At 51.7% G+C, this 14,856-nt stretch overlaps 1 protein-coding gene across 5 annotated transcripts in view; it reads right to left on the reverse strand.

Annotated features, from left to right (window-relative positions):
• LOC144170438 (acidic mammalian chitinase-like) overlaps positions 1 to 14,856 on the reverse strand; it is a 61,174-nt gene that overhangs the window by 9,381 nt on the left and 36,937 nt on the right. For 2 of the 5 annotated variants that reach the window (XM_077700234.1, XM_077700231.1), the window contains one exon: positions 7,067 to 7,748. The exons of the other annotated variants lie outside the window; for them this stretch is intronic. In XM_077700234.1, coding sequence (XP_077556360.1) covers positions 7,617 to 7,748 — 132 coding nt within the window. In that variant the 3' untranslated portion in view covers positions 7,067 to 7,616. Of the gene's footprint in view, positions 1 to 7,066; positions 7,749 to 14,856 lie in introns of those variants that run through there. 5 annotated transcript variants of the gene reach the window in all.

Here is a 14,856-nt window from a genome sequence, read left to right on the forward strand (position 1 = left end):
TAGCAAGGGCCATTTTATTTCTTCTTGACAGACTTCCAAGGCCGGAGTGGTGCCCGGAGTTGGCCTCTCAGCATCGCCTATTTGGCCCGTAAACAAGGGGGTTGTCATAGCTGGAAGCTTCCTGAACGTCATATTTCCAGCAGAAATATGCACGACAACTGCAGGCGTCAAGGCTTGTGCGAAAACCGGCACAAGCATGCTCCCAAGAGCGGCATGTGCCCCTGTGGCAGAATTCTGAGTTGTGTTTTTTTTTCAGATAACAAATCTCCATTTCGCGTCCACTTCTGTCGTCACGTGAGGCCTCTTACCACAGATACCGACGCCCCGCCTTGCTCGTGCTGCGTCCCACTTGATCGTCTGCTCTCAGCCAATCAGGGCTCTCTCGAAACGGGTATTCCGGCCGGGGTGTGGCGGAATGATGAGTAGATATTGCGTACGAGTGGAAGGCGTACCTGTCCCACAACTGTTCGGACACTCGCTGTTTCGTCGTCCACACGCTTTCAAACGCATGTTATCAGGTGTGCCACATAATATTGTCACGAAGCCAGGGACGACGCAGTTGTTTTGGAAAAGAAACAAGTTTATTGGAGTGAACTTGTGCTCCCCTAACAACTCAAAAGAATACAGAGGCGGCGAAACAGCGGTCTACAAAGTGACGTGCGTCGGCGAACGTCACAGAATCGAATACCCCGGCGTCTGCTCTGCCGGCTTTTTATCTTTCGGCACGCGTGGTTCTCGAACCGTCGATTCGCATCGAGAACATTGTAGATCCAAGAAGATTATTCCGGGCTGTTCACGTTAGATCGGAATGCTCTCCCTATCAGAACAGATAACACATGTGGCACAGAAAGAAAGAATGGAACAGGCGCTTCCCTTGGCACAGAGATAACACAGACCGGCGCTGCCGGGCGGTAAAAGCAAAACACAAATAAACAAACCCAATGCATGGTTCGCGGCATTACCCCCCCTCTAGTAGTGCGTCGACCCGATGCTAACATAAGCGACAGTCCGAACAAATAAAAATAAAAGTTCGTCATCGTCTGTAGAAAGGTTTTAAGCAAACCACGTGGACGACTTCGGGCCGCGTGTGTCGTCGTGATGTGCCGGAGTCACCATCGGGGATCACTCGTAGGTGAGTTGGCCAACACGTCGTAGAATCTCGTAGGGTCCGAAATATCGTCGCAGAAGTTTCTCACTCAGTCCGCGTCGTCGGATGGGAGTCCAAACCCACACACGATCCCCTGGGTGGTACTCGGCGGCTCGGCGTCGGAGGTTGTAGCGGCCGGCATCCACCAGCTGCTGGTCCGTTATACGAACTCGAGCGAGCTGGCGGGCCTCCTCCGCACGCTGAAGGCATCCTTGGACGTCGGCGTTCAGGTCGTCGTCTTCTACGTGCGGCAGCATGGCGTCAAGCATTGTAGTCGGCCGTCTTGCGTAGACGAGCTCGAACGGTGTCATCTGCGTGGTTTCTTGGATAGCCGTGTTGTACGCAAACGTGACATACGGGAGCACTTCGTCCAAAGTCTTATGTTCAACGTCGACGTACATGGACAGCATATCCGCAATCGTCTTGTTCAAACGTTCCGTTAGTCCGTTCGTTTGGGGGTGGTACGCTGTCGTTCTTCGGTGATCCGTGTTGCTGTAGCGTAAGATTCGTTGCATGAGCTCCGCAGTAAAGGCCGTTCCGCGGTCCGTGATGAGGACTTCAGGAGCTCCATGTCGCAGCACTACTTGTCTTATGAAAAACTTGGCGACTTCTTGTGCAGTCCCCCTCGGAAGAGCGGCGGTCTCCGCGTAGCGCGTCATGTAGTCTGTTGCTACGACAATCCACTTGTTCTCGGATCGTGACGTAGGGAACTGGCCCAGAAGGTCCATTCCAATCTGTTGGAAGGGCCTTGATGGGGCGGCGATCGGCTGCAGAAGTCCGGCAGGTCTCGTCGGTGGCGTTTTTCGTCGCTGACAGTCACGGCAGCTCCGGACGTAGTGGGTGACGTCGGATGTAAGGCGGGGCCAGTAGTACTTCGCCTTGATTTTTCCAATTGTGTGGGCTGTGCCGGGATGTCCAGAAGACGGGTCGTCGTGGCACGCTTCCAAAATTTCGTCACGAAGGTCTGCGGGGATGACAAGAAGGTAATTCGTTCTCGTTCCGGGGCTGAAATTCTTCTTCACGAGGACGGAGTTTCTCAGGCTGAATGCTGGTAAGCTGCGTTTGAAGGTCCTAGGTAGGGCGACGTTGCATCCCTCGAGGTAGTCGATTATGACGCGTAAGTCAGGGTCGGCACGCTGCTGGGCGGCTAGGTCGCTCTCCGTCACGATTCCGAAGAACGCGCTGTCTTCATCAGAGTCTTGTGCTGGTGGGTCGACGGGTTCGCGGGACAGGCAGTCGGCGTCGGAGTGTTTCCTGCCGGATTTATAAACGACTGTAACGTCGAACTCCTGCAGGCCCAAACTCCACCGCCCAAGACGGCCAGAGGGGTCCTTCAAATTGGCGAGCCAACACAGCGCGTGGTGGTCTGTCACAACCTTGAATGGTCTTCCATACACGTGTGGGCGAAATTTTGAAATCGCCCATATAATTGCCAGGCACTCTTTCTCAGAGGCAGAGTAGTTTTTCTCCTCCTTCAACAGACCACGGCTGGCATAGGCGATTACCTTTTCGCACCCGCTTTGTTTTTGGACGAGGACGGCATCCAAGCCTATATCACTGGCGTCCGTGTGTATTTCCGTTTCGGCGTTTTCGTCGAAATGAGCGAGCACGGGCGGGCTTTGCAGGCGTTTTTGCAGCTCGCAGAATGCTTTGGTGAAAGGGGTGCTATCTTTCGTCAAGCGCGTGAGCGGCTCTGCAATGCGTGCGAAGTTTGCGACGAAGCGCCGGTAGTATGCGCACAGTCCGAGAAATCTTCGCACGCCCTTCTTGTCTTTCGGCCTTGGGAAGTTCGCAACGGCTGAAGTTTTTGCTGGGTCAGGTAGGACTCCCGCGGCGTTGACGACGTGGCCCAAGAACTTGAGTTCCTCGTACGCGAAACGGCACTTTTTAGGCTTCAGCGTTAGCCCCGACGTACGAATGGCCTCGAGTACAGACTCCAACCTTGCGAGGTGTTCGTCGAAAGTCCGGGCGAATACGACAACGTCGTCGAGGTATACGAGGCAGGTGTGCCACTTCAGGCCAGCTAGCACCGTGTCCATGACTCGTTGAAACGTTGCTGGCGCCGTGCACAGCCCGAAAGGCATCACCTTGAACTCGTATAGGCCATCCGGGGTTATAAATGCAGTCTTCTCTCGGTCTCTCTCGCCAACTTCAATTTGCCAGTAGGCGGTCTTTAGATCCATCGATGAGAAGTACTTCGCATGACAGAGGTGGTCGAGGGCGTCGTCGATTCGTGCAAGGGGGTACACGTCCTTTTTGGTGATTTTGTTCAGTCGCCGGTAGTCAACGCAGAACCTTAATGTACCATCTTTTTTCTTCACGAGTACGACCGGCGCAGCCCACGGACTTTTCGATGGCTGTATTATGTCGTCGCTGAGCATGTCGTTGACTTGAGTCCGGATGGCTTCCCGCTCGTGTGAAGAGACGCGGTACGGTGACTGTCGGGTAGGTCGGGCTCCATCTTCGGTTATAATTCGGTGCTTCGCTAGGGGTATCTGACGTAATTTTGAGTTTGCCGAAAAACACTCGCTGTAGCGCCTTAACAAATCCAGTAATCTGTCCCGATTTTCTTGCGGGAGCGCCGGGTTCACGTCGAAAGGTTGCGGCGGCTTGGAAGCATCTGCGCGTGCGCATTCAAAGTTAGCGACCGCGATCACTTGACTTGCTTCTTGCGTTTCTTCGAGGAACGCAATTGCAGCGCCCTTGTTTAGATGCTGGTACTCCTCGGTGAAATTGGTGACCAAAACATGGGATTTGCATTGCTTAAAGCGCGCAATGCCTCTTGCGACGGAGACACCGCGGTTGAGAAGCAACCTTTGGTCACCCTCTACGATAGCGTCGATGTCAGGAGCAGCATCCTCACAGTAGACGGCGATCATCAAGCTTGCGCGGGGTGGCAGGGTGACGTGATCGTCGGCGACCCTTACAGCAGCACGGTGATCGGGGTTCAGTGGCGGCGTCGTGGAGTGATCAGAGGAAAAAGTTATCCACTTGGTCTGGAGATCAATTATAGCACCGTTGTCCGTCAAAAAGTCCATTCCGAGTATTACGTCGCGGGAGCAGTTAGGTAAAATTACGAACGCAGCAGGGTACGTGATGCCGTCTATGGTGACGCGGGATGTGCACGTTCCACTTGGCGTTACGAGATGGCCTCCTGCTGTGCGTATATGCGGACCGTCCCATCTTGTCGTAACTTTCTTCAGCTTAGACGCGAATGACCCGCTCATCACCGAGTAGTCGGCTCCCGTGTCGATGAGGGCGACTACGTCAAAGCCGTCGATGGACAACTGGACGTTGGACGCTGCCTTCCTCGAGTTCCGGGTGCGTCGGGGCGTCGCATCTCGGCTAGTGCGTGTTGACGGTCGGGTACTGTGCGTCGTCGTTGTCGTCGTTTCAGCGGCAGGTTCGGTCATGTCAAGTACGCGTCGTGCCGTGTGGTTGTCGTCGTGTTCAGGAGTCACGTCATTCAGGGAAGCGACTTGAGGGTGTGGCGTCGTCTTCGGGAAAAGTTTCCGCAGCTCCTCCCTAACCACTGCACGGATGGTGTCGCGTAGTGAGTCGGAGTTAATAGCGCCGGCACCAATCGTCTCCGAAACCAGCGCATTGATGGGGTGGTCGTACTGCCTCGTTCGGATTTCGAGCGTCTTCTCCATCGCGGCGGCCTCAGACGCGAATTCGGACACGGTCTTGGGGGGGTTGCGAACAAGGCACGCAAAGAGCTCTTGCTTCACACCTCGCATCAGAAACCGTAGTTTCTTTTCTTCCGTCATTTCTGGGTCCGCACAGCGAAAAAGTCACTTCATCTCCTCGACGAAGATCATGACCCCTTCGTTGGGGTGCTGCGTTCGAGTTTCCAGCAAAAGCGCTGCGCGTTCTTTTCTGACCACGGTAGTAAAGCTCTTCAGGAAATCGCTTTTGAACTGAGCCCAGTTTGTCAAGGAGCTCTCGTGGTTCTCGAACCAAGTTCGAGCCGAATCTTCCAAGTAAAAGAAAACATGCCGGAACGTTTCTGTGTCTTCCCACCTGTTGAATTTCCGAACGCGCTCCAGCTTCTCCAACCATTCTTCTGGGTCTTCTGCGGGGGATCCTCGGAATGATGGCGGATCCCGTGGCTGCTGCAGAACGACGGGACGATCGGCTTGGTTGACCATGGTGCTATATCCCTACATCCAAATCTATGTATATCTCTATCTCTATCTATCTATACCTATATCTCTATATCTATCTATATCTATATATATATCGGTATCTATATCTACCTCTATATCTATATCGATATATCTGTATCTATATCTACATATATCTATTTCTCTATATCTATATCTATATCTATATCTATATATCTATATCTCTCTATCTATATCTCTCTACCTCTATCTCTATCTATATCTCTATATCTCTCCTTCACGCACGCGCAGACTAGAACGAATTTCAAGTAAATGTCCAAGTTTTCTCATTTAAAGAAGATAATCGGAGACGCATTCGGCGGACATTTTTGTGGTTGTGACTCGTGAGAGAGAATACTGTGATGAAAACTGGCGGATAATTCCTTTATTGGTCTACTAGTTGAGAGATGAGTGTATCATATGTGCATGCAGGCATGCGCATACTCATCACACACAGAGAGAGAGAGAGAAAAAAATCTTTCGACAAGGGGCATATCCTTGCAAGTGCTTTGTGTACTTATGAAAAAAACAAAAACAAATAAATCCCACACATGTAAGGATAAGCTTAGAGTATGCGTCTATCTTGTGGGTCGACTACCCGAAACACAATATCACTAATCTTCAGGAAGTATAGCCAACTTCAGTTGTAACAGGCGCAGCAGCACAGCACACTGTTGAAGAAGTGATTAGTTTCCTTGTTTCCAGAAGGCTGCAGGCCAGGCAGCACAAATAATAATTGAAGCTTATGTACATCATGTGCAATGGGTATCCACCACTTGGTCACCTTACGTAACGACTCCTGCGCCGCGTGCCAAGATTCGGCAAGCAGCTTCTTCAGAATAATAAATGAACAATGTATTCAAAACGTCATTTTCCCCCAGCACCGAAACTGCATGGAACAGGCTGACAAGGGCCGTTGTTGACAGGCGCAATGTCGAAATATTTCTCGCAAAATTGAGACTGAATGATGCGCTTCTTCGTTGCTCTGTGTGAATGTGTTATTCTATCTCGCTTTTGCATTTTGTGCACGTATAAAAGCAAGAAGAAAGTAACGACAAAGTAGTTCATCTTTTACAGGATTTCACCCGCGAATTTTCATCATTCTGAATGCGCCTGCATCGTGAGTTCGAAGTATCGATATGCCCTACTTATGTCAGTGGGTGTCCTGGGCGTGAGCAGAGGGCAAGTTGTAATACTGGAGAGTGAGAAAGAACAAATGGCATTATCAAGTGTCTAAATAGCAAAGAAAAAAAAATCGTTAGGATGTTATAGTACATCTGTAAACAAAAAAAATGTGTTCATATCCTAATTTGATTAACGCAAAAGCTCCGTAAAAGAGTCAATGCCCCCCCCCCCCCTTCTCCGACATATTTCTTTCATTTTTAGTGCCAGCCCGCATGCATTGGTAACTTTCGACTTCACGTAAATGTTAACAAAAATGACATAGGACAGTCTATACAACACCATATTGTACCCCTAGAAAAGTGGACAAATCGGAAGAAATATCGGAAAGCTGAATACCACTGGACACGTAGTTATAAACCCTTACACGATGACAACCTGGTCATTTTTTTTGTTAAACAGTACGCGTCTAAACGTACATAGCGTTTTGTCTCCGCGCATGTTCCTAGAACTAGAAGCACATGCTTTTCCACCCAGGGGAAAAAAAAGAAAAACTATCACTGCGTAACTTGTTTTGATATGAAAACGTGAGAATTAAGCGGTGTCCTTTAATGTATTGATACTTTCGAAATGGTACATCTTTCATGCTTTTTATTCGATAATTGTATTTCTCAGACGCCCGAGATCGTGTCCAGTTGTTATACACATATATAAACCCAGTGAAATATCGCCCGTACATATTACTTACGTGAAGCATGATGGCTTTTGTTTTGGCTTTATTCGCACAACGTTGATAAACTGCACCCCTCGCGAAAGTGAAACAGCGTCGTCGGAAAGCGTGGATGAGCACTCCGATCTCAGCAGTTTCAACTTGCTGGACGACGTGCAGGGGGAACGGATTATTGGCTCACGTCTGCCGCTAAACAGGAAGGGCGCATTGACAGGGCGGAGGACAGATCACAAGGACGCAGTGTCCTGGCCGTCTGCGTCGCGTCGCCTCCTGGCTTCGCTCTATCCGCTTTTTGAAATCATTCCTCACGTATGGCGCGGATGGACACCGCACATCATCTTTGGAGGGAAGTCTGAGGGCGTTCGTTACACATTTCACTCGCTGGCTACACAGTCTTGTGTTTATGTAGTTGAGCCGGAGGTGACGCTCGCATTATCCTCTGGGGGGAGGATCAAGAGGACAGCATGTTGCGGATCATGTTGTGGATGGGGAAAGATCCCTGTCCACACACTCCGTCCGCGTCGTCCTGATTGAGCGAGAAGGTCATCACACCGCCGAAGCCCCGGGCCATGGTCCACACAACCTGAAATGCGAAAAGAATGAATTGGATGAACACTGTGCAAAAAGCACCTGATTATTGTGGTGGACGCATGCTAGATCCTTAAACAGCTGCTTTGACAATGATCGTTTCCGGCAGTTTGCACGGGCAAGCGTGATATTTCTTTTTATTTATCCCGAGGATATGTTAGGGTACTTGATTCGTTAATACATTCGTAACCTGGCTGACGTCACTCCTACGGGTGAGTCTGTTGCGGAATAAAACTTTTCGTTTACTGGCTTACCACAAAGTCTCACATTCCACGTTCTTTCTACAAAGTCGCACATTCTCCTCTCGCAACACGCACACGCACACACAGACGCACGCACAGAACCCCCAGAACAGGCAATTCATAAATATGGCAATGGCAGTGACGCCAGTACAAGCCATCACTCTTAACAAAAATGCCAAGAAAAGTAGTATCGGGTTGTGTGTACTACCTCTTCACGAACTTTACTACCACCAGAAGGGTACGTAGTTCCTGCCACTAAATATGGAGCCTAAATGCTATTAATTGCGACTAGTCTAGACCGTGCACTGAGTAACTTCTGCTTCTCTGAGCCCTATTTTCACCCCTCACAAACAGGTTTTCGCCTTAACCTCAGCACCGCTGACAGCCTCTGGCTCCTCAGACGGGTGATTAACCGGAAATACTCCCGACAAACCCCGCATTACCTTCTCGCACTAGACTTACAGAAAGCCTTCGACTGCGTTAGCCAACAAGTAATCCTTGAAGAACTTGCTGAGGCATTTCCCAGCCAGAAAGCTCAAACCTGGATCCGAAACTTCCTTGAAGCTCTCCCCATTCAATTACACGAAACCTACCCCGGCTGGTCTCCTCGAGTCTTTTACCTTGACAGGGGTGTACCACAAAGCTCCATACTTGGCCCAACTATTTTTAACTTAGCCATGACCAGAATAGCAAGACGGATCACCACTGAGTCCACAGCCCGCTTTACCATCTACGCCGACGATATTACTATATGGACCGAATCAGCCCAATACCCAAATCAAAACGCCATGATTACCGGCCTCCAGTGCGCAGTGACGGGACTCGAAAAGGTCCTCCCCGACTTTGGCCTGTCCCTCGCACCTCACAAAACAGAATTCCTCGCCATCTTCGGCCGTCAACCCCCCACCGATTACGTGCCACCTCAAGTCAGTGTCGCCTCCATTTCTATGTCAGCCAGACTGGAACCAATTAAACTCCCCGGAGTGTACATTGGAACCAGGAACAGCCCCACAATATGGCATAATCGCCTTAAGCAGAAATGGAACTTCCTGCAGCACACCCTCCGACGGCTCTCAAACAAACATGGGGGAGCCAAACAAGAGGCTGTCACCACCCTCGGCAGAGCAGTAGCGGTGGGCATTCTTTCGTACGGAGAAGCACATTATGACCTCAACTGCACCCAACGACGCACGCTACAAGTTCTTCACAATTCCACCCTGCGCACCATTAGTGGCCTCCCACGTCATACGAAAATTGCAAACCTCCAACAAGCAGCGACCCTCCCACCAATCGACCGCATCATTCAGGAACAAACGGATCAATACAATTTTAAACGACAACTCACCCACCAAGGCGTGCTCCTCACCGCGTGGGATCAACGAAGTAATATTGCCCTACCTAATTTCCCAGCCCCAATACCCCCCTGGCAGTGGCCCCACTTCACTCAATCCGCCACCTCGCACCCCGTCGCACGCAGGAAGCCCAAGCTTCGACAGTAACGCTGCCGACGCCTTGCCTCAACTAAACGACCGGGTGAAATTGACGTCTACACCGACGCTAGCCACATAAATCCACACGTCGGCACAGCATGGATCAGCCCGGACAATTTATCCATCATGGGAGCCCAATATCACCGTATTTCTAATATTACTTCAACGGACGCGGAGCTCATCGCTATCCACGACTCTCTCGACTACTTCATGTACGATTACCATCTCCCCATTCCCCCCAACCATCGCATCCTAACAGACTCATATGAAGCTCTCCAAGAACTTTGTCATCCCAGGTCCACCCACCCTTCTGTCCACCACATTATTCATCAAATCACTGCGCTCCAAACATCAGGCTGCCAAGTCCGAATCGACTGGACCCCCGGTCATGAACCAGCCGCTCCTGGGAACCAAGCAGCTCACGTGGCTGCACAGGAGGCCCTTCTCACAAGAGCCTCCGATGGACCCCCGGCGCCGCCCTTCTCGGACCACCCCTGGCCCAACTGCCCTGACGATGACCCCACTCTCGCTCCCGCAATCAGGCTCCGTAGATTCAGGCAACTGAAACAACAACGCCTCAAGGCCCTCACCCCTTCAGGCCACCTCACCTCCTTCCCCGAGCACAAGAAATCTTCTTGAACAAGTTCCTGACCAACACATGTACGGCACCAGAGACCATTCGACAATGGTATTATCCCCAGCACGCCCCCCCGATGTACCTACTGCCCCCACTCCATCGCAGCCGATCTCCCCCACCTCATCTGGCACTGCCCCAAGTGTTCTCGCTTTTGCACATTCACTCCCCCTCACCACGACACCTTAAAGGGACACTGAAGTGAATTTGTCAAGCTCCCGTTTTTGCTTGCACTGTGTAGACTGGCTCAAATTATTGATTGATTGATTGTGGGGTTTAACGCGCCGACGCAACGCAGGCGATGAGGCGCGCCGTAGTGGAGGGCTCCGGATTAATTTTGACCACCTGGGGATCTTTAACGTGCGCCGAAATCTCGTACACACGGGCGTTTTTGCTTTTCGCCTCCATCAGAAAAGCGGCCGCCGCGGCCGGGAATCGAACCCGCGACCTCGTGCTCAGCAGCGCAACGCCTTAGCCACTGAGCCACCGCGGCGGGTCTGGCTCAAATTAGCACACTTTTCATCGTTTATCCGGTTGACAAATCGGTAATTATTTTACAAAGCGCGAAAGAAGAAAAACTACCATGCGCGGTTTGCGGCGGCCGCACAAACTAAGCTGTGACGTTGGGAGGAGGGACGCCGTGATTGGACGATGCCCAAGGTTAGCAATCAAACAAGTTTCGGTTTCGGTTTCGGTCTGTAAAACAACATGTTTGACATTCGATGGCGTCGTTGGATGGGCATTCTCAATATCCCAGTTATCGTAGTACCGCGCTTCTCCCATGTTGTCGGCTGTAAAATGCATAAGATAAGCCTCCCAGGACGGCTTGGAATCGTAGCATTCACTATCTGAGGCCTACGCAGTGCATGAACGCCCTCCGCGTCCCCGCAGACGCTCAAATGCATGCGCTTTTCCCCCATATTTGGAGCTTGCCTCGCTCATGCCTGTATCGTAAAAAGCATGTTCGCACCAGGCCAAGGGTCTGTTGATTCTGGCCTGTGCACACTGCCCGCAAGCAGTCGGTGCTTATGGCAACAGCACGCCAACGAGAACTCGCTAGCGCGACAGTGCCAGCCTGCGCGAGTTCTGTGGACTAGTTCGTGGAGCAATGAACGTTGCGGCCCAAAAAAAGGTGAAGTCAGTATAGAAAACATCGGCGAAAAACAAAAAAGTTAACTCATAAAAAAAAAAGAATGTACCCGCGGCGATTCGAACTTGTGACTGGCAAAACACTAGCGATGACATACCTAGCACCCCAGACGACTAGGCCACAGAGGGCCGCTGGCGGGGACAGAAAAGATAAAGGGTATAATGTATAACCAGTTTACACTTTTATTTAGTTTTAGTATTTCAAGCAGCTTAGGTGACTATTTGTTGTATTGCGCTCGTGCAGTAAGCGTCCCCCGAGTTTCCACAATAGCTCACGTCTAGCAATTGCATTTCGTAGACGGGAAAGCGTTCACAGATGCGTACTCGTGCTGTTGACCGCTCTGCTTGTTCGCCCAGCGCTTGTTCGCCCACACCCTAGTTTTACGCTGTACGGTAAAAATATCAGTTGATTTTATTTCCTTAGTATCTATATTGACTTCGCTCACTCTTCTCCCTCTTCAAGAGGCCTTATATTTTCTTACTGGCGTACCAGTCAGCGAAGCGTCGCATGTGCGCTTGTGCAGCGCTTGTGTGAAGCGACCTTGACTTGGATCTAGATACAGTGTACAAACTAACGAAGTAAATAAAGGTGCATTCTTCCATTCCCAAACGTGTTGTGGCTTAGTTTCAACTGATCGAGCGAATTGCGACGACCCGTTGGCGGCCGGCGGACTAAACGGTGGGCCGACTGACTCGGTCGCGGTAGGTCGGCGAGCCGTGCAGTAGCGCAGCCAATTGTCAGCTCCTCTCCTGCTGACGTCACACGAAAAAGCCACAGAAAATGGGCGAGCGTAAAGAGAGGAGGACAGCATTTTCGAATTGATTTTTCTACTAAATAAATTCGCGTAAACGCGCACAGAGTGTTCGAAACAGGGCCCAGGGACTTCGGACTACAGTTTGCGCTCGTAATCCCGCATTGTTTACTAATCACTTCAGTGTCCCTTTAACTTACATGGACCCAACATCCCTTTCACACGACACACTTCGAAATCACCATTTATGCCACAAAAGGCGGCCTAGTACGGGCAATTTAGCCGTGGTCTGCACGACTTCTGAAGAGAGCCCTTGAAGACGGCGTCATAAGGACTGTGCTCCGCCCTCCCCATTCCCTTCCTCCCCCCCGCCTGGCCTTTGACCTTTCTTTCTAATAGTTTACAACAACAACTAACCTTCACTGATAGTGACAAAATTCTATGAATTATTGAACATAACTGCAGCAATGTTCCAACTCCAAATCAGGATTAATTGGTTTTTGCAAGTCGACATGCTGACTTGTACATGCTCACATTAAAATCCGTAATTCTAAAATTATCGCCGAAATATTTGATTTTTGCGGCAAGCCCACTGACTCTATCAGGTGACTTTCCGCTGCTGGCTATAAAAGCCAGAAAAGTAGAAGTATTTCTCCGGTAAATAAGTTATACTCGCTCTCCTCGTGCATACGCTCAAGCCTCACCTCAGATCGGTGCGGACACGTCATCAGTGAGCGGTTCTCTTGGTTTCTACGTGACTGCAGCGGGGCGGCCCTACGTTTTACGTTCGGGTAGCCCCTTCCTCCTGGACGCCGTCTCCCTACTGACCGCTGGACCACCATATCGGACAACAAGGACACGTCATCATGGCTTCTTGGGAGGTTGTTCAGCCACCACCCAAGGCACATGTTTTCTACTTTACAGCCCCGAAGGACGTCACCGTGGATGACCTGGTGAATGCCCTCGAGGAAATCGTAGGTCGTTATGGCCTGGACACCCTGATGCACAAGGGTGGGTTCAAGTTCTGCGCGGTGGCGGCTACGGCTGCTGCTGCTCGCAAGCTCACCGAGAAAGGAGCCGTAGTTGTGAACGGCGTTTCGTGTCCTGTGGCCTGCATGGGCCCGCAGGTCGTCTACATGACAGTGTACCGCCTGAACCCCGTTGTGAGTAGCGCGGAGCTTGCGGCAGCTCTGAGACCGTATGGGAAAGTTCTCAACGTCAGCCAGCCAGCGTGGAGGAGTCTTCAGCATATCAAGACCGGCATGCGACTCGTGAAGATGGAGATGGCGAAGGCCGTCCCTAACTTCATGAAGATTCGAGGGTTCAAGGCCCAGTTTGAGTACAAAGGTGTGCGGAGGATATGCGCCCGCTGCGGCCAGACCGACCACCAAGTTAGCGCCTGCAAGACCCCCTGGTGCGGCCGCTGCTCGGAGTACGGCCACGACGACGTCGACTGCAATGCGCAGTGTCGCCGCTGCAAGGGCAACCATGCCACCGCCGACTGCCTGCGGCCCCGCTCCTATGCGGACGCTGCGAGCAATTTCGCTGAGATGCCTCGCGCACCTTCCAGTCAGCAGGCTCTCGAGAGTACGAGCGACTTTCCCGAGCTACCCCGGGCCTCCTTGAGCCAGCCTGCCGAGGCTTCAAGCGGAGGTACTGCTCTGGGCGTCAACTCGACGATTGGTGAATCGACAAGCGACAGTCAAGGAATGGAACATGAGAGCTGCCTGTCGCCTTCGGAGGACGAGATTCCACCTGCGGAAGAAGACACTTCATCGTCTTCGACCGATGCCTCCCACTTCACGAGCTCCAGCTCTTCCGAGTGCAGTGACCTCGCGGAGCAGCCTCAGCGCGAGCCAGGGCGTGCAAAGGAAAACAACATCGCTCTCCCTGGTTCCTCGAGCGGCTCGCGCAGTCGCCGGAAGGAACGCAGCAAGCCCGGCACGAGCGGCAAAGCAGCGGTGAGCCGTTCTAATCACACCTCTAAATCGCCTGTAGCTGGCAACAGTACGTCCACTTCCAGTGGCGCGCCTACACCGAAGGTCACGGACCGTCATCTGGTCAACCCTGTCAGCCAGGTCGCCGGTCTGCAAGGTTCCCCATCTCTCCTGGAGCGGCTCGCAGCGTCCACCAAGCAAAGTCTGTCTTCCTCGATGGCCACAGGTGATGCGGCGGGCACTGACGAGCCTCGTACTGCTGGCCCATCCCTCGTTGTGACCGACCCTCGCCTCGTCAACCCGATCAACCAGGTGCACGACTTGCTTCCTCCCCGACCCTCTCCACCGGACCGCCTAGATGCGTCAAAGCGGGCGTTGCCGTCGTCCTCAGCGGACACCGATGATACCGACAATAACAAGAAACTGTGCGTCGAAGTCGACGCGCCTTCCAACGACAGTGAGTTTTGAAGATAGGAAGGTTAATGTGGGTTGTGCCCTTATCACCTTTATGCTGGTGCGTTTTCTTACTTTGAATGTTCAGGGCTTTCGGGACTTGGACAAACAGAGGGAGGTGATGCTGTTGTGAACCGCAAGAAACCAGGACGCCAGTGTAGGGCAGAACTGGGAACGCACTTCCACTTCCTTTTATTTACTAACGATGATAGTGTGCACGCCCCCTTCTTCCTCTTCTACTTCCACAACATCCTCCCCCGGGCTCTTGACGATTTCCAGGGGATACAACTTTTGTACGGGACGCGTCAAGAACTGTCCCGCCGAAAGTCGAACTTTGCATGCACGAACTGCATGATCACGCCCAGGAAATGTCTGCTGTATTACTCCCGTTTTCCACAATCCTCTTGGGCCTCTTCCTTCTATAAGAACGACGTCTCCAATCTTGA

The sequence above is a fragment of the Haemaphysalis longicornis genome, unplaced genomic scaffold (assembly GCF_048455015.1).
Source record: "Haemaphysalis longicornis isolate Haplotype H1 unplaced genomic scaffold, Haemaphysalis longicornis Haplotype H1 scaffold_2, whole genome shotgun sequence".
In the NCBI taxonomy this organism is placed as follows: domain Eukaryota; kingdom Metazoa; phylum Arthropoda; class Arachnida; order Ixodida; family Ixodidae; genus Haemaphysalis; species Haemaphysalis longicornis.